We start from the raw sequence: 23,901 nt of genomic DNA, 5'->3' as shown, positions 1-23,901 counted from the left end.
CTGAGAGTCAAATGAAGCAGGTGACGGTGAATCTTTAACTTGGTCTAGCATGTATGGCTTGCACGATTGCTCATCGAGCAGAGAGTTACAGTTTATTAGCTTGCACAGAAAAAAAGTGCCCTAAACCATTCTTAGAAACTATTTAAGCTGGGAATGTGTAATAGCTTAGCAGAGTTCACGTACAAACCAAGACCCTCCTTTTGGGCATGTCTTTTATGCACAGGGTTGTGTATGGTCCTCAGCATTGAAAACAGTCCACTAGACTTAAAGATCCCATGTCACCTTTTCAACTCTTCTAGCCCATTCATATTTCTGCTTCCTGGGTGTCAGATACTGTAACTGCCTCCCAGCGACTTTATTAGCAATATGTAATAACCTCTGTATTTGAAAATGTAAAGTTGTGAAGTTTTCCATGATTGAGCTCGAGAGCAAAGGGCGAAATGGCTAGTTTTTATATTTCCATGGCGAGTAATCTGCTTTTAGCACCATACAGTAGATTACATTCTAATTGTTGTGGCTTGTCTGTTCACTGGTCCTGGGTGGTGGTGGTAAATCTGTTGTTCATATTTCTTTAGTTTGTAGAAGGTGTGACTTCTGAAACTTATGACAGTTAAGATGGGGGTGGTTCCTTTACATTTAAACTTAACCATTTTCAAAGGCTGCAATATTTTAAAGCAAGTGTTGAATATTTGGTGTTTACAGATTTTTTTTACACCTTTTATCTTTTACAAAACGGCAGTGAAATTTTTTTTTTTGCTGTTACTATTAAATTAAGATACAATTTCTGCACAAACATTAATAATAAGATTATTATTGAACCTAATAAAAGCTGGTGGTTTTGAACACAGTTAAAACTATACAAATGCAATAGAACAAATCAAGTCACGCAAAATGAAAAATTCTGTTACAGAGGCTATATATATAAAATATCACATCCCAAAACAGTCAGTTGAACCAAAGTTAGTGCAAAGCTAATCTAGGATCCAAGTTCAGTTTGAACATACAGTTCAAATACAAAATCGAGTGTTGACTATGCGGTTTCATTTGTTTAAAAAAGTGTTGTGATCTTGGCACACTGGCATGATAATGCGAAAAGAAGCGTCAGAACTCTAGCTCAAGAATGTGATACAAGCTATTCAAAAAAGTCACATTGGTGGGGAAAATGTGAACAAGAGGCAAACACAGTTGCTGAGTCTCCAACTTGATTGTGGTAGATATGCTTCTGCATCTGTAGAATTGGCTCAAGGGTCAGATATTGACACAGAGGGGTGGTGCCAAGACACAAAGCTTCAAATTGCAAAAATTAGTAGAAATGTTCCCTTTAACACTGTAAGTGTCTTCAGAGCAAGTTTCACTGAACCAAGCCCACTTGTGAGTCTCTTTGTTCAGCTCCTTCTCAGCACCGGCTCTTCCCAGTCCTTGTGGATCCTCAAGGCAAGTTCCTTCAGTGCAGTAGTGCCTTCCAGTAGGCAGGATTCTCTTTGCTTACAGAGCACCTGGATTTATTGAAGCTAGTTTGTCCAGCAGACTGGCAAAAGAGGGATTTGCTCATGTATTTAGAACATACAATTGGTACGGTGTAATATTTCCCTGAGATACCACCTACTGTCTATTTCTGTAAGGTTCAGGGGTGTGAAATTAAAAAAAAAAGTATCTGCTTGTCGATGGGACAGGTTGCTTCATGAATCTACTTGTTCTGTAAAGAAAAAAAAATCTACTTGTCCCTTTGTAACGGTGTAGTTCTGTGACAAATTATGGCAGCAATCTTATATAAGGGCTCCGACAACAGCCTTTCTGATTATGCCAGAGCTCATACTATATAGTAGGGATTGAGTACTAGCAATTTCCTTATTTTGCCACCTTTTGGCATTTCTACATACTTGGGCTAGAGGAAGCAGTAAGCAATAGTTCTATGGTTGGAATGCCTTTGAGTCTGAGTAAACCTGCTCTTTTGCCTGTTTAAACGATTTTCACCAGCTCTTCTCTAATCTTTTTTCAGTACTGCGAAAGGTTGGAAATTTACTCCTGATAAGGGCCGAAACAGAAGTTCTTCCAGGGTTGGGGAAAAAGTGGTTGTAGGCAAAGTGAACTTGTAAATGCTCAGTAGATTTTCACATTAGCAAATCTATATGTGCTTATTTGCTTGTGCTATAATACAGTTCACAACTATTTTCTAGGAGCACAATTTCCTGGTCTTCTTGTGTAAAGTCATGTGAATTTGTGAAAGCCATAATTCTGCACTGATTCAAAGACATACACCATGGGTGCACTTCTGTGGCTTTCTTTAAGAATTGGACTCTTATTAAGATCTGGCAGTATCAAGACCTTTTGTTTTTATTGAAATTCTACTTCTCTATCCATCTGGCGGCAGTCTTTACTGTGAGTGATAGAATTCTTCTCTTCCACAAGGAGCATATTGGCACACAAAGTAGTTTTGTTCAGTGGCAGGAACTGCTGTGGCAATGTGTGCATTTTGAGACCTATTTTTTCATTTTGCCAATGTTTGTAACAATGGTGAGGGCCTGGCAGCTCTCGCAACAATAACGTTTTACAAAAGCTGTGTCAAAACAAGCTACGCATTGACAAAATCAAAAGATTGATCGGTTGGCTTTGCCTATACTTGTTTATTTTCATCTTTCCTGTATTCTTGTTGAAACTGGTTACACTGATTTTCCATTATGAATACGTTTTGGAAATACTAGCATGCATCAACACAGTATACTAAATGATGCTTCAAAGAAATAGTACCTGCATTTTCTTAGCAATATAGCAAAACATTTTTTTCCTACTTGCACTTTGTTTCTGAACGTTTTATTTTGAAAGCAAAGAATCCTCAATCTTGCTTACAAGCTTTTGCAAACATTTGCATCTAATCAGAGAGCATTCTGAGAGCATTATACCTAGCCTCGTATTGTTAAAGTTTTCAAAAGTGTGTGCATACATTTAATTTTTACTGGAACCAATTTTAGTAGTGCAGTGTGAGCTTACAATATTTATGTAGCGCTCCCACCTTATTAATAAAGACTTTGTATTAATGAACCACAAATACACGTTTCAACAGCATTAGCATACAGACACAAATATTCCATCACCTGCAGACAGTTTCCTTCCCTGTAAACTGACAGTCAAAGGGTTTGTGCTGCAGGGAGTTGGGCCTACTTGTCCCAAGGACAAGATAAACATGAAAACTTGTTGTCCGTGACCCCCAGCAATAAGTTTTGGGCATCGGTCTATAGGAATTCCACACCCCTAAAAGCTGTTTTAACCTTTCATTTGCTTGCAAGCATTTTTAAAAACTATGTTCTAGGTGCTAGAAAATTAATATTATTATGTATAAAGAGTGACAAAGCGTGAGGAAAATCACAGTATTATATTTGATCTTTTTATTAATATTATTAAGACGTAAACAAGAGAACAAAAGTTTATTTGAACCTCTATTTTGAATATTTCCTATTTAGAAGAACATTATCTTTTATTTGAGATACACATGCGACCCAACAAAGAAAAGTTTAAGTTAAGAGACATTGATCATACAGCTCCCTACACTGGAACTTACATTTTTCATTATTTTTGTGGGATAGTTTGTTGTTTTTAGGTTATGAAGCTATTAAGTGTAGTAGGAAGAGTCACACCAACCATCTGTCAAGGAAACAATAGGATACAAAAGCAAAAAAAGTGGATAGAAAACAAAATAAGGAGGTAGCAATAAAAGACGAATGAAGAGAGAGAGAAAGAAAGAGAGCATGGAGAGTTCCTTTTATAAAAGTGGAAAAGCTGCTTCCCAACATGGAATTTGCCCGTCTCACTGTAAGAGTTAAAGCCAACATATTAACAGGTAGCAAGCATAACCATCATGGATCCATAATAAAGATCTTATGTTCATCCAGCATGTTGATGCAGCTAGTTATGGATAACATCTTTTTCCTTAGTTTAATGTCACCACGTGCCCTCAGATAATCAATGCAGGTTCATCATGTGTGCCACAAAAGTTTACATGCTGTTTTCAGTTTTCTCTGATCTTCTTCGTCTCCACTGCAGGCATTAGCCGTAGAAGCAGTTAATGTTCATTATTTATGGGTTATGTGCTTTGGTGCACATGGCACCTGCCACGAGTTGAAGAGCCTTGTCTGGGGTGGGACAAAGACAACTATTTTTTTTACTGTTCTATGTGACTGCGTATGATGGAGGTGGGCAATGTTTACTTGTTTTTCATTTGCGAGGTTTGAAAGGAAGACACAACAGCTGGTCTTTCACTGGACGTTGGCCTAGAAGAGCATTGGCACAATTCAGTCAGGCATTGTGAATTTCTGACAGTGCTTGAGATGGGTGACTCTGGTTCAAAAGAGGGTTAGATGGGCTATCAGGCCTCGAAAAATCATAAAATTGTTACTAGACCTGCAGGTCAAGTAACTTGAATAATCTACTCAAACTAACTGTAATGTACTTGATCTGTAAATAAGTTTCAGATTGTGTGATCCTAGGGAAATGTTTTATTTTACAGAGTCGCCTTTTCCTTCATTCTCACATATGAGTGCACCTTCAGATATGTGAGTTCAGCATTTCTGCTGTAAAAAAACAACCCCTCTTTTCTTTGATTAACTAGACTGAGCGTTTGCTCCATATAAAATAAGAATCTAGCCTATATATAAGGTACACATGATCCGTGACTTGTCTTAGTTTACTAATAGCATTGCCGTAAGGGCAGAAGTATTTCCCAATTTATGTTTAAATACTTTTAATAAATATATTACTAAAGCATAATGTGGTAGTACACTGTGATTTACAGACAGTAAATTTCCAAGAAAAGTCCACAAACGTTCTCATTAACTTCCAGCTTTACTGATAAAACTATGTAGTGTGTTAATAATCGTTGAAAACTGGATTTCAGGAAATATATTTATCATTTGCACTTTACCAAGTAAAGTGTTCTTATTTGTTTTCAGCATATTAAATATTTTTTTTCATCACACTAAAGAACAAACAATTGTCTTTCACAGCTATTGACCTGTATTTTTAAATGTTTGTACAAGTGATTTAGTTATGTAAATGTGTGCTAGAAAAACCCACACAGCCTTTCATTTCACACTTTTTACAGTAGGTCAGACAGGTCGCCTTACAAAATCCTGAAACTTGGCAGTCATAATGAAAAAAGACAAACTGACTTTTGACCCCTGTCTCTGAACACAGAGCAAATGTAACAAGAACAAGATTTAAAGGTGTCTTTTTCACTTTGACTGAACAGAACATCTGTTCTTTGTCAACTCACCAGAAAGGGCGAGTAATCCCTAAAAATAGCTTGACCTGATTAAAAAAATGACTCGCCAAAGCTTGTGGATGAGTAGATTTTTCGAAGCATGGCTAGGCTTCTGAATAGAAAGCACACCGTGGGATAATTGATGCTAGAGTATGGCCTGCCCAAAACTATTTATTTTGTTAATCATTTCAAATCAGTGTCACTGTTTTCACATTTTGTTAATATGGCTCCAACTGTCTACATTAATTTTAACTGCGTTATGATAATGTACTCTTAGTTATCCTAGCCAGTTTCTGCAACCTTGTTCCACCATGGAAGGGACTTTACAGTTTGTTAGTCACCCGGAGATTATGGGACGGGGCAACCACTAATTGGGATACAGTAGTCCAGTATAATAGCAAAGGCTAATTATGTGCACGCAATGTGAGTACACTAGATTCCAAAGAAATGTAATAAAACAGTTCTGCTGTCTTTTCTGTATTAATTAGTGGAAAACGAGCTGCTGTGAGTGCTGTTTCACTTTTGAAGGCACAACACCCTGCAGTAAATCGCTGTGTGGACTACAGCTGTTGATGAAGCAAATTCAGCTGTGAAAACTCTACAGTTACTTGTGCTTGGGTGGCCTCGAAAATTAACTTATACACCATTAATTGCAATCTGGGCCCCAAATACATACATACAATCTTCCAATGTTGAGTGTAAAACTGACACCTGTGCTCACAGCCATATCTTTCAAACAAAAAAAAAAAAATAATTGGGGAAGTGCCTCTAAGACCTTCGAAAGTCCTTGCCAGTCAAAGAAGAAAAAACAAAAAAAAACGCCCTAACAATTCATGTTGTTGTCCTCTCAATGTAATTCCAGACCTAAAAATGCTCTGAAGCAGCTTTTATCCTCTTCCATCGCTCCACAAAAGAAGCCCTTTTCTAAGTGGTTTAATTCAGCTGGATTCCGTATGGAGACTTCAGTGGAAAGGGCACACTAAGCAAAGATGGAAAACCAATGTTCACGGGTCAACATGTCTGATTCAGGGTGGATCCGTGGGTGTGAGTATCTGATGGAAACCCCCTCTTCCCTACCTTCTCAGAGGACGAGGTGAATCCCGGCAGTTTTGAAATGAGTCTGTGGATAAAACTATGTTCATTACATTTTGTAAGGGAAGTCATTAGGTCTTTTGAAGACCAAATTTTCCTGCAAAAAGTTATTAACCAATTGGATTAAAGAGAGCAAAATTAAAATTGGATTTCCATGGTGGTACAGTGATGGCCTTATATATCTGCCTTCCTATAACAGGTGTTAATCTAAACCGCATCTCCATCCCAAAAAAAGGATTCGTAAGTACCCGGCCATTTGGTAGCAGGGTTTGTATCTAGGAGAAAACATTTATCAGATGCAAACGGTGGTTCGTTTAATTGTTTATTTCAAGATTATTGCATTGTGCTGAAATGTAAAGTTCTGTGTGAGAAAAACATCTAGCAAGAGTCAGTGGTGTTTTTGACATTTAGGGGGCAATCCTTTTCCATGAAAGTCTGTTAGAATTAATGGAGGGGCTTCAACTTGTTAGTGCAAGCTACTGGGGAGGGCTTCCTGCACAGAGGAGAACTGAAATGAGATTTAGATTGCTATTATTGATACAGACAGACGTCTGGTCGTCTTTCTTTGGGTAACCCTCGCTTTGATCCTAAAAGTGGGAGATAAGGTCGGATGTTGAAGCTGTGGCATTGTTTTTAACCAGACCGTTTGCTTTTAGGATGACCTGGAAGCTCTGATCGCACAGTTCCAGTCTCTTGATGCTGCAAAGACACAGGTGCTCGAAAACGCGTGCCCACCTCCTTCACCAAGGTGAGACATTGTATACATGACATAGGTATGTTTATAACTTAAATAGCACCTTAACTAGTGAAAACCTACCTACAAAGAAACTGAGTGCATTACTTTGTGGGGGTTTATGATAGGTAAATCGTATGAAGGTGGAGCGCGTCCATGGCAGTAGATGTACATCATCATGGCCAGTTGTTCACTATAGAGAAGCAAAGTGTAATAGGGTTAAGCTTAAAAAGCAGACTGAGAAAGTGAGAGGACTATCAGAGTTGCGGGTAGGCGAGGTGTTCGGAAAGGATGAGAATGGGCTATTTTCAGAGGTGATCTGACATCGGGTGTTTACTTTGCGAAGAGGTGTTGCTTGAAGAGATGACTGTAGTTTTTATGCCCTACTGTGCCCTACTTTACAATGTTTCTCCTTGTGCACTTTTTAATCTCCTTAAGGAAGACAGATTGTGAGTATGTGTGCGACAGCCTTACCTCAGTTAAGGGTACACCTTACCAACTGATCAGAGGTGTCAAGATTACTGTTGCAAAAATATTTATTTGCCATTAATCAAGTACTTTCTATAATAGCATGAGCCAAAGCTAGAGGTTATTGTACTGTGATGAATAATGAACTTGTTAAGAAAACACCATGCATTTTCCTAGGACGATAGAGTCTAGTGACTAAGTTGTGGACTTGGGGCCCAGATCGCAAAGTCTTTGTCTGTGATGTCAGAAATCTGCTCTCGTAGAATCACTTCAACATTTGTTGTAGATTTCTGACTATTTGGATTTACAGAAAATCATGAGTTTGTTAAGGAAAGCTAAGCTAGTTTTACATTTCTAAGAGTACCCTAATCCCCAAGATGTACACTTGAATTTCTAAAACATAAAGCTGCGTAATGTGCATTTACTTGCGCAACATTCTTTCTTATTTTCCCTATGGAAGAGCGCCTGTATCCACACCTCCATTAAATATGAGGGTGTTCTACCCATTTCCCTCCTTACTTGGGCTCCTCTGTCCTGGATGAGTAGGGTGGTGTTTTTCAAGAGTGGAAGATACCTACCGACTGTAGAAGTTCACTACTGGAAGGCCTACAGCCCAGATTCTAACCCTAAACTTGTGAATGAAACAATTCCACATACTGGTGGAGATTCCACAAGTGAAAGTAAAATTCCGCCAATCCTAATATTGCGGATCAAGGCGTGGCATCAACCTTGATAAATTGATAGCCCAATGCCTTTTCACTAACAATGGTGCAAATCATTATCCCAAATGGGGCCTCAATTTGGAAGAAACATTTAATAGTAATAAACCAAACACTCCCCTGTTACATTTAGAAATGGACCTAAATATTGTTTATTTTGCGTGCCCTCCCCAGCATGACTCCAGTTTATTTATAGATATTAGATGAGTTTTATATAGTGTGAACATAACCTGTTAGCGTATCAAGGCACTGTACAAACACTAGACAAGTCATTCATATAGACTAAGAAATCAGTCATGAATAAGCAGGCATCAAAACAAATGTACTGTAACAAATACATTTTTGTCTCTTTCTACATTTATTTGAGAATAGCACTAGCACCAGTGTTGTGTTGACAAAACAAATACTTTAAGCCAAACATCATTTATGGCTCTGTAGCAATATAGTATTTAGTCTGTGGAGATTATGTCAATATTTTCTTTGGAGTAGTTTATATTTATATATATTATTTTCAAATCCGTTTTATTGCTTTTTGACTCAACACAACATAATACCCTTACAACAATAACCATTACCCCAGTATTACCACTTCTTTATTGTTCACTTGTATTACAAAAGTCTCTTGCTGCAACGAGGCTCGGAATCTATTTCAATGTCAATCCTCTCCTCTTGTGTCCAACCAGCACACCCAAGTGAAGTTTTCCAACCATATTCTGCATTGTGATGACCCGGCCTTCTACTTCTTGCCAGGGTCCACTCACCTAGACAAATTTGTGGGGACATCCTGTGTTTTATAGATTAGTTCATCGGCCTGTTGGCACCAGTCCACATTAAGCACCCGTTGCACAATCATCTGCATTTTGGCTCTCCACAGTGACGTTTCACATCTTGTCAAGCTATGGCCAAAGCAATACTGCACAGAAAGAGCAAGTATCTGTCAATGTTTATATCCCCTCATATTCCCTGCTTCACTAGTTGGGGAGTAAGTAGAATCAGCTCCCCTGTTGCCTGTGTGAGCTTACGTTGTGTCCCTGTCCAGAAGTGGCAGACCCTCGGGCACCCCCATATTGTGTGTATTCAAGCCCCTCGCTGTCCACTCTCCCTCTGGCACGTATTTTCACTTTTGGATGTCTGCCCACTGCATACAGTTGGGACCTCGTGAAATATGCCTCATGGAGCAGTATCAGCTGCATTAGTCTGGATGAATTGCGGCCTCACTGGGGTACCTAACAGCCGCCTCCTAGTTTTCATCGTTTAGTCTTCCCTGGTCCTTTTCCCACCAAATGTTACCATGTTTTAAGGGAGAAGCACAATCACTTTAGCACTGTTTAGCAGTGGTAAAGGGCGCAGAGTGCTAAGGCCAACAAAAAGACAGAGCAACAGATCAGGAGGTAAAGGCAAAAAAGTTTGGGGTAAGACCACCCTAAGGATGCCAGCTCTAACAGTGGCCCAGTGCACAAGATCTGTGAATAGCTCCCCCTCCCCTTCCAAATACTTGGCTTAGCTAATGAGTAAATGTATTTGTCAGTAGTTGATAGGGTTTAGGGATCTTCCCTTTGAATATTGAATGGATAATAGCTCTGCTCCAAGAATTGGGCAAGTGTTTGGTTACTAGTGCATGGTTAAAGATGGGTGAAAATTTGCCTGACCAGAACTTACAGTTGGCTTTCAATAGAGCCTAAGGGAGACCGTTGGGGTCAAGGGCGCCCTCAATATGTCCCTTCTTTATCATTTGTTCTACCTCACTCTTTGAGTATTATATACATTCTGCACAGGTTGAAGACTCAATGGCCCTGGAGTTTGTTTGTGGGCCTGCGACTGCGCTCTGAATGGGCCTCTTAATTAGCTCTGTGATATCATCTTCCACTCCCCCTCCGCTTTGTAGGTTAGAAAAATCATTGAACCATTTTTTTTCACTGATATTAGCATTGTTTGCCAACACTTCACTCTTATCAAATCTGTTAACAATATACAATAACTCCTTTGGGTTCCTTTCTTTGCTGGTGTAAAGGAGCTTCCCCCAGGAGAGGTCACAATGCTGTCTCTTGGCATCCCAGATGGCCTTTTTGTACCTTTGTCGTAGAAGTTTGACCTTGCCCATTTGAACTTGGGTTTGTATGTTTTGTTTGCAGAGTCTTAATTCTCGATGTAGTTTTTTTTTTTTAACAGATCTCAAAGAAGTTGAGTACCACCAATTATGAATTCTCCTGGAGACAAAGGGTGTGACTTGTGCGTTTCTTTGGAATGTTGTGTCAGACGTTTGGAGGAAAACATTTCCCGCACTTGTACTGGATTACCATAGACTTGTTCCAATTGTTTGTGCATTGAAATGCAGTTGGCCGCATTATGGTCCTTGAGCACCCCATTCCAGCTAAGGTTTTTCAAACTGATGATATGTTTGGTTGCCCCCGAGTTGGGGTCCCTGATTGTTCAAAGTTATCGTTTTCTGTTTGTGGTATTATAGAGAACATGGTTGTGTATTTAAATAACTATAAGCTTGCAGTGGGTAAATCGATATTGTATTGCACTTTTAAAGAATAATAAGTAGACAAAGGGGGTCATTGAATCTCCTGTTAAAAACTGAGATCAGCATGTTCTCAGGTGCACCTTACTAATTCCCCTGTTTTTTTACGTTTCTTGAGTCTTGGAGTGATTGATGTGCAATGTCCTATTGCTAGTCTTGCAACAAGTTTACATCATCGATAACTAGTGGGTCAAATAAACTCAAATGAAAGTCACCAGTCATCAGCATAAGCAGATTGTTGTAGTTAATTTTGATTGTTATGATTGTGCTTTGCATCCTGTGCACAATCGTCTTTTTTTTTTTTGCGTGTATACAGGATTTATATACACGTTTAAAATGATCAGTTTTGTATCTTCAGTTGGCGACCAATTTTCACAGGGCTAATCTGACGGGATTTTTTCAATTTTTCAAAGCTAAATCAGAGGAATTGTAGATGGTCACCCCTCCTTTGGTTCTGTCTTTATACGTGCTCTTTCACGCTAGATTAGTTACTTCACTATAACATGTCATTGGACTGGAGGGCACGCTCCATGTCTCCTGTAGAATATTTACATTATACTTGGTCCATAAGGAAAAAACTTCTGGGTCGCTCATTGTTTTGCTGTTGACATCCTACATTCCATGAACATATTTGTAACTTAGTTGAATTGGTTGGGGTGGGGTGTCTGCTTGTAATTGCCAGTTTATTTTCAATGGACAAAGCAGTGATGCTGGGAGCCAGTTCCAGTCTTACACATGGTTTGGTGCAGACCTCTTATCGAGAAACTCTTGTGGTGAACGAAGCTGACCGTCCGTGGGTTCATACCTCAGTCTTGCATTGAGCTGGGTCTTTTTTGGAATGCTGAGAGGATATTACAGAATTGATTGAATAGCACTGCTTCTAACCACTCGTCAGTTAACTTTTTTATTACAGCCGGTTGTCCCATTGATTAACTACGTTTGAAATGCATTCCCCCAGATATTTTCATTCCTCATTCTCTCATTATTTCTTTTCGTTGTTCAGATTTCTTTGGCTTGATTGGCGGAACTCCATGTTACTAAAGTGAGCTTAGTCCTTCGATCTCCACGAGGCTTGAGAAACTTTATGCTAACAATGTTCTATGAAACAATGTGTGCAAGCCTTGAAAGGACTTTAAACATTTTACTATATTCCCACTGTTTAAAATGCTGTGGGGTCCTTTGGAGTCTTATTCGGGGTAGAACAATAGTTTGTAATGCCCGGGAGTCGGGGTGCCCTGATGTTCTAATCTCCAAGGTGGAGCCACGGCACGTTTTCTCGCATAGTGGCTTAAATTATTTGAAGGTAACAGAAGAGACATAAACTAGTCTCTTGTCTCGCTTTTGGTATTGAAGGAAACTCTGAGGGGTGACACATTTGGTTTGATGTGACCCCATTTCTATTTTTTTGGAGGGATGGATTCCAGAGTATCTAAAGTTGGTGGGGGCAGGGTGCGAGTCCTGTTGTCTCTGCTGTGATTTAATCTCAAGGCTTTCAGTTTGAGTGGCATGTGTAGTCTCCTTTAGATTGTTATATTGTCTCTCATTGATAGGCTTGACGTTTTTTGTTTGGCTGAATGCCTTTAGATTTTCTAGGTTCCATTATTACAACTTTTGAAGACTCCTGAGGTGTGTTAAAGTTGTCATCGGTTTCCTCCCCATTGTGTGAAATACAGGGATTATTTTTCTTTGCTTGTTATGTTTAAGGGATCCTATTTCTTTCTTTCTTTCCTTTTTGTTTTTCTTTCCCTTTTTGTTAGTGCTTTGGTTTGTCCTAGTGGTGAAACTACATGGTCATGGGTACCAACATTCTGTGGATTTGAGGAGTTGAGAGCCAAAAGTCCTCACTTGGAGTCATAATGAGTATGTTTTCAGGGATTATTTTGTTGAACAGGTTTGGTGTCCTTGCCTGGCTTGGTGTCTCCTTCCTGGTTTCCATCAGGCCCCGGCCTCTGTAAGGTCTCATTTGGTTTCCTTTGATTGGCCATTATTGTTTTATTTGTACCTATACTGGATCGATTAGTATAGGCCCCTTGGGTTCTTTGATTGTCTATAACTGATAATATAATTTCCAGGAGATGGCTTAATTTGCTAATGATGGGATCAGAGGTGCAAGTACATGCGCTTGATCTGTTCCTCTGCCCGAACTCTTGTAATCAGATTATTCAAATGCTGTGTGACTACACCTGAAATTATGAGTCCAATACGCTGAGAAGATCCACTTGACTGTTTAGTTTGTTTGAATGATAATTAAATGCAGCGATGGAGGCTTGGCGCATATCTAACACAATTGGCCAATATTTGTTGGTAGCTGTATTTAGGCTAGGCTTCTGATTGAGTACCTCTGTTTCAGGTGATTATACTATTTTGAGAACGGCTTTTGACTGCCCTGATCCCACTTGCGTATGGGTTAAAGTAGGAGTAATTTTTTTAGAAGTTACTTCTATTTATATATGTAAAAAAATTGATCTTGCATGGATGATTTGTTTACGAAGTAAATATGTTGCTTTCAAGTGCATATAAAGGTCCTTTCCGCATGGCGTGCCTGAAAGTTTTAAAGCTAACAATCATTTACTTAAATTTTCTCAAGCAAGAATTGGCTAAAAAGACCATTTCGCCATCTGACCTGCATGATATTTAGCCTGCCACCTATGCTTCAGGTTCCCTCAAAGTCAGTTTCTCGATATTGGCAGATGGTTTTGTACCAAAGAAATGGACTTCAGTCCTAAGTAGATGTATACTAGGAAAATAATATTTCTTTGCAAGTCATAGTACACCACTTCCTTTCACCTTCTGTTTTTGAGTGATCAAATATTTGGAGTGAGCTGATTTATGAGAAAGATAGTTATGCTCAGGATTACAAAGACGTAACCATCCAGTGTTCTACATTTGTGAAGTCTAGATTGTGTTCTTCAGTATATCTCTTTAGTACAGTTTGTTGGAAGATTTTGCAGAGGGCTTTCTGAACTGTACATCACTGAGGTGTGTGAAAAATGCCCCAGAAAACATCTGGAGGCCTGTTGATGATTCTTTTTTTCTTGCAAGAGCAGGAGTTACCCAGCCTTTCACAGTGGATATAAACAGACTGGAAGGGGTTCAAAGAAAGCCCACACAACATTACATTTTTTACAAAACAAATTATGTGAGGAGAGTATCAACGTATTGCCATGAGGAAGGACGTGCAATATGGTGGAGTCCTTAGCATTGTTAAAGATTTAGAGTAGAGTACAAGAACAAACTGTATTTCAGAAGATGCAGAATACACGAACTAGACATAACACTAAGAGAGCAAAGGGAGAATCCAAAGAGTGGCATAACCTAATTCCCAAGGTAATGACAGTGAATGCAATCAACAATTTCCTGCTGAAATAGTGAACTTAAAGAATAACTGAAATCATTGTGTTCTGGGACCTTACAAGGACACGGAAGAGTGTAGCACAACGTATAGAAGGGTGAATTTGGGGACCTTTCCATGAACAGCATACTGTGGACTGTGGGTTCTGATGTAGCACAAAGACAACTCTAAGGAGCAGTGACTTGCTTTAGCAAAACATTTTGTTTTAGAAGGAGGCTTGTCATTTATGAAATGCTATACAAGAACAAGAATGGTTAGTTACATGGAGTTGAGGTTGAATTACAGAAATCAGGATTTAATGGATTGGGTTTTGTCAGACAAGTAATTGTAATTGTGATAGCCAATTGTATGCTTAGCTTTAGACACATTTAAATTGCTTGTGTTTAAATATTTAGTTGATAAGCCTATTTGTGTTGCACATACATCCTACACATATTTACAGTTATTTGAGATGTGGATGAAAGTGATTGAAATATATAGTCATTATGAAAGAGAATTACCTTTTTCAGATGCCTCAGTAGAAACTGCAGCTTGAGACAGTTGCTGCAGTTTGGTGTATGATGGTCAGCTCAGAGTCAAAATGGTTTAAGGACAGATTTCTCTTGTGGGAGGAAATGTCCCATCTCCAGTTGAAAAGTCTCAGAGGTATCCACATTATCTGCTCATTTGTAGCCCCTGGCTACGCATCCACTCTTAGGCTTGCTTTAAAGGGTAAAATAAGGATGCAGCCAACAGATTACCAAAGAGTGTAACTATGAACTGTATGACGTCCGCATACATGTTGAAGTCAAAGGTATTTGATTTGGTGAAGGTTTGGAATTGGCAGTACATAGATGTTGAAGAAGTGAGGTGATAAGGAAGACCCCTGCTGAACACCGCACCTCAGCAGAAGTGGTGTAGAGGAAGAAGACCCAAGAGATACTCAGACATGTCGACTGGCATGGTTCCACTTTGTGTCAAATGATATCTGCTCTCTTCACACAGTCTCCCCTTGAGCAGTCAGTAATACATGGTTGTACAAAGTGGGCTGGACCCACCTCTTCAGGCTCCATCCCCTCTCGTGAGGTAAAATTATTTTCAAAGTTAGCGGGTCTTGAGACCAATTAGAACTGTTTAGTTAAAAAAATACATGGACCTAGAGAACACCTGGTTGGTAAGACCTAGCACCCCAACATGCCATAAAAAGAAGGAGTGATCATTGGTGTCTAATGCTAGTGATTGATCAAAGAAGGATCAGGACACTGACACTGCAGGTATCGCCTTCCATCCTTTGGTCATCCAGAGCAGTGTAGAGAATCAACCCCATGCTTGGAGCGGACAGAAACCTACCTAAGCATTAACTGGGGTGGCATGGTGAGCAAAAGAACGATGGATTAAACCCAGATTTGTGACTGGGGGTGAGTGTTTGCATTGTTCAGCACTCCGCCCATCATCCTTTTGTGTTGTTAAAGTTGCCCTAAGTGGGAAGGGTATGCCCAGACTTGGGTCCCTTGCTCACTGTGCCACTGGATTCAAGCTAGCCTGGCTGATGAAGGGTGAAACCCTGAAACCGGTCCCAGGATGCTTGTTTCCGGTCCAGTGAGGACCTAGCCTGGCAGTTCGGGCTGGACAGTTCCCACGAGGAACAGGGTCAAGACTGATTTGCATATGGCTGGGTCCAAACTGGGGTGGCATGGTGAGCAAAAGAACGACGTATTAAACCCAGATCTGTGACTGGGGGTGAGTGTTTGCATTGTTCAGCACTCCGTCTATCGTCCTTTTGTGTTGCATAAGAAGCTTTGTTCCATTCAGTTCTCTGAATAGGTTGCAAAACTAAAATCTTCTACTGATTCTCTAGTGAGGCCTCCTCTTGGATGCACTACTAGAACTGTTACTTTGAAGTTCATGTTTGATGCCATGTGCATTTTAAACATTGGAGATGCCCAATTACTGTTTTTCCTTTACCTTTCTATAGCATTTGACACACTGGAAGACAATACACTCCTACACATGAAAAAAGCACAAATTCATTTTGATTTTAAGATCCTGAAATGGTTTACCTCATTTATCCAGACTCTAGACCAACCAACCAATGAAAAAAGACAGTTCCAGCTCTTTTCTGGCATCTTCTCTTTGGGATACCTCAAAACACTCCTTTATGGGCACCATTCTTTATAAGCTACATTGAATCTTTGGAAGCTTTATTCAGAAATATGGGTAGTCAGTCAGTCATACCTTATTCGACTCAAAAGAGCCATAAAGGACATAATCAATTACATATGCAATAATCAGCAAAAAATATAAATAATAATATCAGGATAAACACATATTATTATAAAAATAAATCACACTTGCAAATTTGAATAACATCAAGTGTACAATTAAACCCAGCATGTATCGTCCCTTCACTTCCCAAGCCATGTAGATATGAATAGGCAAAATAGCTGGACCTACTGCCTAAAGGCAAGCATAGGACGTAAAAACCTTCTCCTAGGCACAGTATGTAAATTACAAAAGAGAAAAAAGTGCAGAGTGCTTTGGGGAGAATTACCATCACATATACATGGCAAACGTTTTTTAAACCAAGTACCTTGAGTGGGAAATGCTACAAAAAAAATTAATAGACTTCAAACAAAATCTAGTCAATAAAAACCTGTGCTGCTCTAAAAGAATTATAGTGAAATACAGTTTAGGATGTAGCGGCTGTGGCAACGAGCTCTCCAAATCCCCTGATGTTTTGTCAGTCACATTCGGTTCTAAAATAGAATGCTAATAGAGCTCTTCAGTCCTCTGTTTGGCCTTGGCTAGTAAGAACTCGGGGGCATGGAAATATTCCCCAACCCCAAGACGGGAGAACAAGGAATTAACATATCTTAGCCAGGGAATATCCATAGACCGAGTCAGTGACAAACAGTCCTAAATCTCTAATCTTCACAATTGAGCTTCTGGATTTAGCCAGATTCTTAACCAAAGCACTAAGGGTTGCAATCTTATAATGTCGGCTATGCCCCTCACACCGACTTCATCATGACAGAAAGCAGCCAGAGTGGATTGCGGAACTGCTAATAACCGCCTCAGAAACGTATTCTCCACTACCTGAAGGCTCGTGAAGTCGCCATAGCCCCAGACCCCAGCTCCGAACGACGCAATAGAGAAACATTTAGCATTTCCCTCACTGGTTTATGGCCTAGTTTCTTTGAGAACCTAAAAGCAGCATCTACGGCTCTTTGAAATTGCAAAACACGAACACTAGTTACAAATTTCCAGTTAAACCCAACATCTATCGGGACCCCAAGATAAGTAAAATTCAGAACTTTAAATATTTCTGAACCTTCAAGAACACATTTCTTAGTTTTTGATAGCTTTGGAATGCTCTTCATCACATAGGACTTTGTCCTATTTGTTCTTAAGCCAAGGCTCCCCATAAAAGCATCGAACAAAGATTGAAGGCCACTTGCTGTCCTTGAAATAAGGACAGCAATGTCCGCATAGAGTAAGACTGGGACTAGCTGGGAATTAATGAGTGGCAAATTCTTCCCCATCTTACACAAAAAAATCTTCCAGATAATTTATATTAAGAAGGAAAAGGAAAGGTGCACTCACACATCCCTGTCTAACCCCTTTAAAGAGGGAAATTCCTCCGTAAGATTGGCCCCTTGACTGAAACGGACCCTAGCAAAGGTGCAGACTTGGAGAGAAATTATACCTTTATCCACCCCCATGTCTGACATAACAGCACAGTTTGTGTCTGTCAACTGTGTCAGAAGCACAGGACCGATCCAATAAAAAGGTTGGCGGACACTGCCTTTTTTGACCTTAGTATATTTTTGTACTGTTAGAATCAGGTTGAGAGTCTGTTCAATTGTGCCCAGCCCTGGGCGAAACCCAAACTGTAACTTTGATAAACAGTCGGTCTCCATAGCCCAGGTCTCTAAATTTGCTAGTACCAATCGGCTTAAGATCTTAACAGAGCTGTCTAAGAGGGAGATTGGATCATAACTCTGTGGTTCAGCCCTATCGCATTTCTTAAAAATAGGTACAATGATCGCTTCTCTCCAGGTATCTATCAGGGGGCCTATCAAAGCAGATTTCAAAACATTGTTAAGTAATGGCTCCCAAAATTCTGGTATAGTTTTATATACATAGGCAGGGATTCTATCAGGTCCGGGTCTTTGTCAGGAGGGCAATCTTGAATGGCCTGAAGAACGTTGGATACTTCAATTGAGTTACTAAAGGCTATGGCTAGAGAGACATCTATCCCATCAATAGGGCCACTCACTGCTTCCTGGAGGGTATTATCCTCGGTTTAAATTTTTTTTAGAGAAATATTCCACCCACACTTGGGCTGGGATGACAGTATCTATTACAACACTATCCTTGCCAGCCAATGGGGTGGAATTAACCACTCTGCAGAAAGCTTTTGTATCTTTATTATTACTTGCTTCGATTAGCTCGTGCCAGGCCTTCTCCGTTAGTTCTTCCTTCCTGGCAACAAGGGTGTCCTTGTATGTTTCTTGCCAATTCGATAGCGGTCTTATTATGTGGGAAAGTGCCAATAGCCTTCTTTAAGGCTTTGAGAGTGGACGTACATGCATGATTGAACCAATGAGGGCTCCTATCTTTAATGACACTTACTCGCTGTAACTTATCTGTCATATAGCTTATTAAGGCAGAAAATGCCTCAATTTATGCACAGGGGTATTTTCCACCAGAGCAGCCATGACCTCTTCCTTCTTATTTGTCATCAGGGCTCCATAAAAGCTACATTTATCAATGTTTTCCCACTTGATGGTCAGGCCATTAAGCCTCAACTCTGGTTGCCCGACTTCAGTGCCAGAACCCTCATCCAAACCCATCCTAGTTTCCAGAATTAGGGGGGTTATGATCACTCATACAAGTTAGCGTCCCACTAAACTTCCCTACAGAGGGGGTTAAATCTTTTGAATAAACTATAAAGTCAATTGTGGATTGAGCTCGTCCACCCACAAACGTAGAGACCCCCTTGACTTCCGGGAATGGAAAGATCATAGAGTTGGCAGCCAGCATTCTTTTGAGTGTGTTCCCATAGGGGGAATGTTTAAAGTGCTGTATGGGACAATCGTACTCATCAGAGATCCAGCAACAGTCTAAAAATGTAGGTTCACACAAATGGGAGTTAAAATCTCCAACCCAGATGATCATAAGTTCCTTGCTATGTTCATTCCATGGCCAACGCTAGTGTCTGAGGAATCAAAAACATTGTTATAATAATTAATAAACAAAACATCATGTGGCTCAGTTAATTTGAGAAGAACCAAGTAGTCAGTTGTTGCATCAGCAACGCGTACATGCACCCCCTTAAAAGTACAGACATTACCGTGGGCAAACCCACCTTAGCTCTTTCTGATGGAGACTTAACTGCAGTGGCACCGTAGTTGGTAAAACCGTTAATATGAGGGAGGTCTAAAAGCCAGGACTCTTGACAGTATATGTAAGAATATTGACCCACAAGCCTTGACCAATCTGGATTAGTCAACTTGGCCCTGAGCCCTGCCCCATTCCATGAGATAATCCCAGGGGTTACAATAGAGGCAATATTTGCTGTTCAGAGAGCCTGCAAATCAGTTAGAAGAGCCAAATCGGACTCCTGCTCTCCACGGGCGGCATTTCCTTTGGCTAATGGTCAGATCAATTGCTCCAAGGAGTTCAGATGCTCAAAACTGTTAGATAGTGGTAGTGGGCAATCAAAAGACTTGGACTGAGAAGGGTTGCAAAACCTCTGCTTATCTGACCTATTGGGATGAGACTGTTGGAGCTGAAAAGGGGTGCCATTAAAGTATGCCAGCCGCTGTACTCTGATAGATCCCAAATAAAGTATTGATATAAAAAATGATAAAACAAAGCAGTAACTAGTTGTGGCTTTCTAAAATTATTAACTATGCAACCCCTTGGTGAGACTTTGCTGGTTGAACCAATTCATGAGACCCTTCTCACAGTTAAAACTTCAGTAGACAAATCTGAACTCCACACCAAATACTTCCTCAGCCAATGCATAACCTTATTTAGTAATGGGGTGTGGGACTCTGGGTGCAGAGGATCTGGCCCAGGTATATTTTACAGAATTATAATATATGGGGCACATGCCGGAGGGAGCCTGGGATATGGGGCTTGGGTATTCAAAAACTCAGAGGTAGTAACCTACTTAGAGCCCTTTCGGACTAATGTCACCTACCCCTCTGCTGGTGAATTAATTTTTCATTATGGCCCTTGTATACAAAAGTCTGGATTCTGGAGATAGATCCCTGCACATGATTTACTCCCCAGTTCTGATCTCAGGGGGCAATTAAGGCCAGAAGATGTGTAGACTCGGCAGTTGCAGGCACAGATTTATCACCCAGTGGCAATAACGGGGCTACTATTTCCTGTGCAGCTAATAGGGTATTAACTTTCCCTTCTAAAGACTCCACTTTTTTTTTTAAACCAGGGAGCACACTTGCCTTATGTCCTCGAAATTGTTATTAATTAGGCTAAGTTGGTCACATGATATAGCAGATATCTTCTTGTTAACAGTAGGTTCATGGGAGACCTTCTTAGCTGCCTTTATTTGTATCTTTTCCTTGCCAATCTTTAAACCTGGTAGATCCTCACCACGTAAGGTAATAAGGTTTGGACATGGCGGCACTGAACTAAGAGGGGGGCTTGCCATATTGGAGGGGCCTAATTGCCTACTCTTTTTTTTTTTTTTTTTTTTACAGGTGGGGACTGTCAGTGATTAATGGGGAGATGGGCTCAATCAATAGCTCCTGTTCCAGAACAACACATGGGTTTCTGGATTTGGTCAAGGGCTTCTTTCCCAGAGAGACCACCTCTTTATCCTATCTTTGACCGAACTTCTTTGAAGTTGAGCCCATGCTAGCTTCCACCCTTCCTATCTCGGACTAGATTGCACCCATCACAGAGGTTAGATAACTGGTTATTCATTTCGGGCCGGAGTCCCCAGTCAATGTGCCTGCCATCGCTTGAGTACCTTTCTGCTTCTCCATGGGGCCTCCTGTAAGTCAAGTAAAGCCTGGCGCTAAACTGATTGTAACTCTAAAGGCTGCATTATCAACATTTGCCAAACCAAATATCCAAGGCAGGGGACGGACGGGCACAGATGGGCCCGCTCTTGGGCCCGGCGCGCCCACACGCGTCTCGCACAGTGGGAATAAAGGTCTGGATAAATGCGCCTCCAGGCTCGAAATGAGCAGCGGAAGCGGCCCCCTGCCGCAAATATGCCTGGGAGATGTAGTTCTGGAGCCCCCGGCCCTTCTAATGGCTGTCTGCGTCACAAGGATAAACAACAAAACAAAATGGATAGTCGGGCCAGCACTTGTCTATTGGCTTTCAGTTTCTTCTTATCAAAAGGATGGCACAGTCTTTTCCTGTTCTTTTCTTCTCTTTGAAACGTGTCTCCCCTCCTGTGCTGCTGCCTGTACCCTTGGAGAAGGAGTAAAAGAAGCAGCAAGTATAAAGGTTCTTTATGAGACGAGGTTACCGTCACCACAACACCAAGGTAAATTGTTAGGGTGGTTCTCAGGTGGTGAGGCAATGGGAGGTGAGGACATCCAAGGGAGAACCTCCCCCCTCCACCCCCCCCCAAAAAAAAAAAACTACCTGGTGTTTTCAGGCTCAGCTGAGGTCTAGACATCTCAGGACCCTTTTCTGACAACATCCCCTCCCTCTTGCCAAAGGTCGGACTGAATACTGTGGGCTGCCCTGCCACGGGTGAAATACATAAGCAGACACCAGAAACGATTAAAGAAAAGGGTGGAAAGAAAAACAACTCAGTGATATATTTTGGTGCCTGCCTCCTCCCCACTCACAGCACTAGCCAAACTCTCTAGAGTTGTGGCGGGCTCTGGGGCTTCCGAGGGCGGCGCCCACCAGTCTTCGTACCAGGTGTCAGGGGCTTCCGTCTTGCTCTGCGTTTCTTCTCTTTGTCCTGGAGGTAGCGCCAATGGTGTGTCGCCTCTTATCCTTGTCTCCCGTCTGCTTCGGGTTGGACTATGCGTTATATTGTAGTGTAGTGGTAATAGGGCTTTAAGGAAAGAGAACGCTAAGGAAAGCGATCCCGGCGGTATCCCGGTAACGGGGATTCGGAAGAAGGAAAACGGATCGTGGAAAGGGAGGAGGCGGTTGGAAAGGACTGAGCCGGGTCAGGGGTCTAATGACGAATAAACTTACCATTTTAAGAAGAATCGTATGGTGTATTATTCTGGACGCCGGCGTGGAGATTTAACAGTGGCGACGAGTTGGTGCGGACGACGAACGACTAATTCAGCGACAAACGGAAGCCAAAACTTTTGGGAAGGTTAACCGACCCCTGACCTCGGTGAGCATTGCAGGAGGGGACGCGAAGGACGTCTAGAGAAGAAAGCGGAAATACAAATAAACACTATTTTAGTGTTTAGACTTCTGCGCGTGCGGGAACGGCAGCCGCACGAGCACGCTAAGCACAGAGTGCGCTAAGCAACAGAGTTGCCTAGCAACGTGACGCTAACAGGAAGACAAGGCAAGGAGTTGCCTAGCAGCGCAACGCTAACAGGAAGACAAGGCAAGGCATCGCTCAGACGCGAACATTATTATACATCAATGTGCATCAGTGGAAAAAAAAAAAAGGTGTATAATGCTATGAATGCACCATAAGGCACACAGTATATTGTATATAAAAAAAAAAAAGGAAAATAAAGTACATATATAATAAAAGAAAATAAAGGAAGAACAAACTTAACCTGTGCATAATAAGATGGCATCACAGTTGATAAATCCACCACCAGTATTTCTACAACATCCAGGCGAACCATGCATGGTTTGGGAAGATTGGAAAGATGCATTTATTACTTACTTAGATGCCATTGGAGGGGAGATGTATGTAGAGAAGAGGAAATTGGCAATTTTGAAGCACTGTCTTGGTGTGGAGGGAAGAAAGGTTTTGAAGACTCTACCTTTGCAAGGAGTACAAGGAGAAGATTCAGATCAAGAGGAAGAGGTGTATGAAAATGCCATGAAGGCGTTGGAAGAGAACTATGGGAAAAAAATGAATATTGTGGTGGAGCGGCATACATTTTTCTCATGTACCCAGAAACAAGGAGAGACAATAGATCAGTATGTAAGCAACTTAAGAAGATTAGCTATAAGTTGTAAATTCAAGGATCTGAATGATGAAATCATTCGTGATCAATTCATAAATAGACTGAGGGATATGAAGATACAGGAAAAATTGCTTGGTTTAAAAAAATCCTACGTTGGAAAAGACGGTTGAGGTAGCAAGACATGTGGAGAGTACACAGCAGTATGTTAAAGAATTAAATGGTACAGATTCCGGAAGTAAGGAACAGAATGCTGTGAGTGAAGTGAAGTTCGTCAGGAAGAATGTGAATAAATATGAAGAAGGATTTGGAAAGAAAAAAGAATGTTATAGATGTGGCAGTAACAAGCATTTGGTGGAGGCAAAGAATTGTCCAGCTGTCAATACCAAGTGTTTTAAGTGTAAAAAGGTTGGACATTTTGCAAGGGTGTGTAGGATGATTGGTGACAATAAATTCAAGAAATCTGTAAATGCAGTAAAAGGAGGCGGAATAGCCAGTAAAATAAGAGACGATCGTACGAGTGAGGAAGAATTGGAAGTCATGCCCGTGGAAGGAGAAGATGCAATGGTGTGTATCCAACAGAATATGAAGAAGAAAGAGTACGATCCGCCTAAGTGCATCGTCAAAATAAATGGGAAACAGTCACATATGTGGGCAGATTCATGCTCAC

The 23,901-nt window shown here is 40.8% G+C and overlaps 1 protein-coding gene across 3 annotated transcripts in view; it reads left to right on the top strand.

Moving 5' to 3' along the window:
- The window catches only part of KLHDC4 (kelch domain containing 4), a 312,074-nt gene that overhangs the window by 1,545 nt on the left and 286,628 nt on the right, over positions 1-23,901 (top strand). For all 3 annotated transcript variants that reach the window (XM_069216836.1, XM_069216835.1, XM_069216837.1), the window contains exon 2: positions 7,003-7,094. In XM_069216836.1, coding sequence (XP_069072937.1) covers positions 7,003-7,094 — 92 coding nt within the window. The remainder of the gene's footprint in view (positions 1-7,002; positions 7,095-23,901) is intronic.

Source organism: Pleurodeles waltl, chromosome 12, assembly GCF_031143425.1.
Source record: "Pleurodeles waltl isolate 20211129_DDA chromosome 12, aPleWal1.hap1.20221129, whole genome shotgun sequence".
Classification (NCBI taxonomy): domain Eukaryota; kingdom Metazoa; phylum Chordata; class Amphibia; order Caudata; family Salamandridae; genus Pleurodeles; species Pleurodeles waltl.
This window is presented reverse-complemented; position numbering and strand designations above follow the sequence as displayed.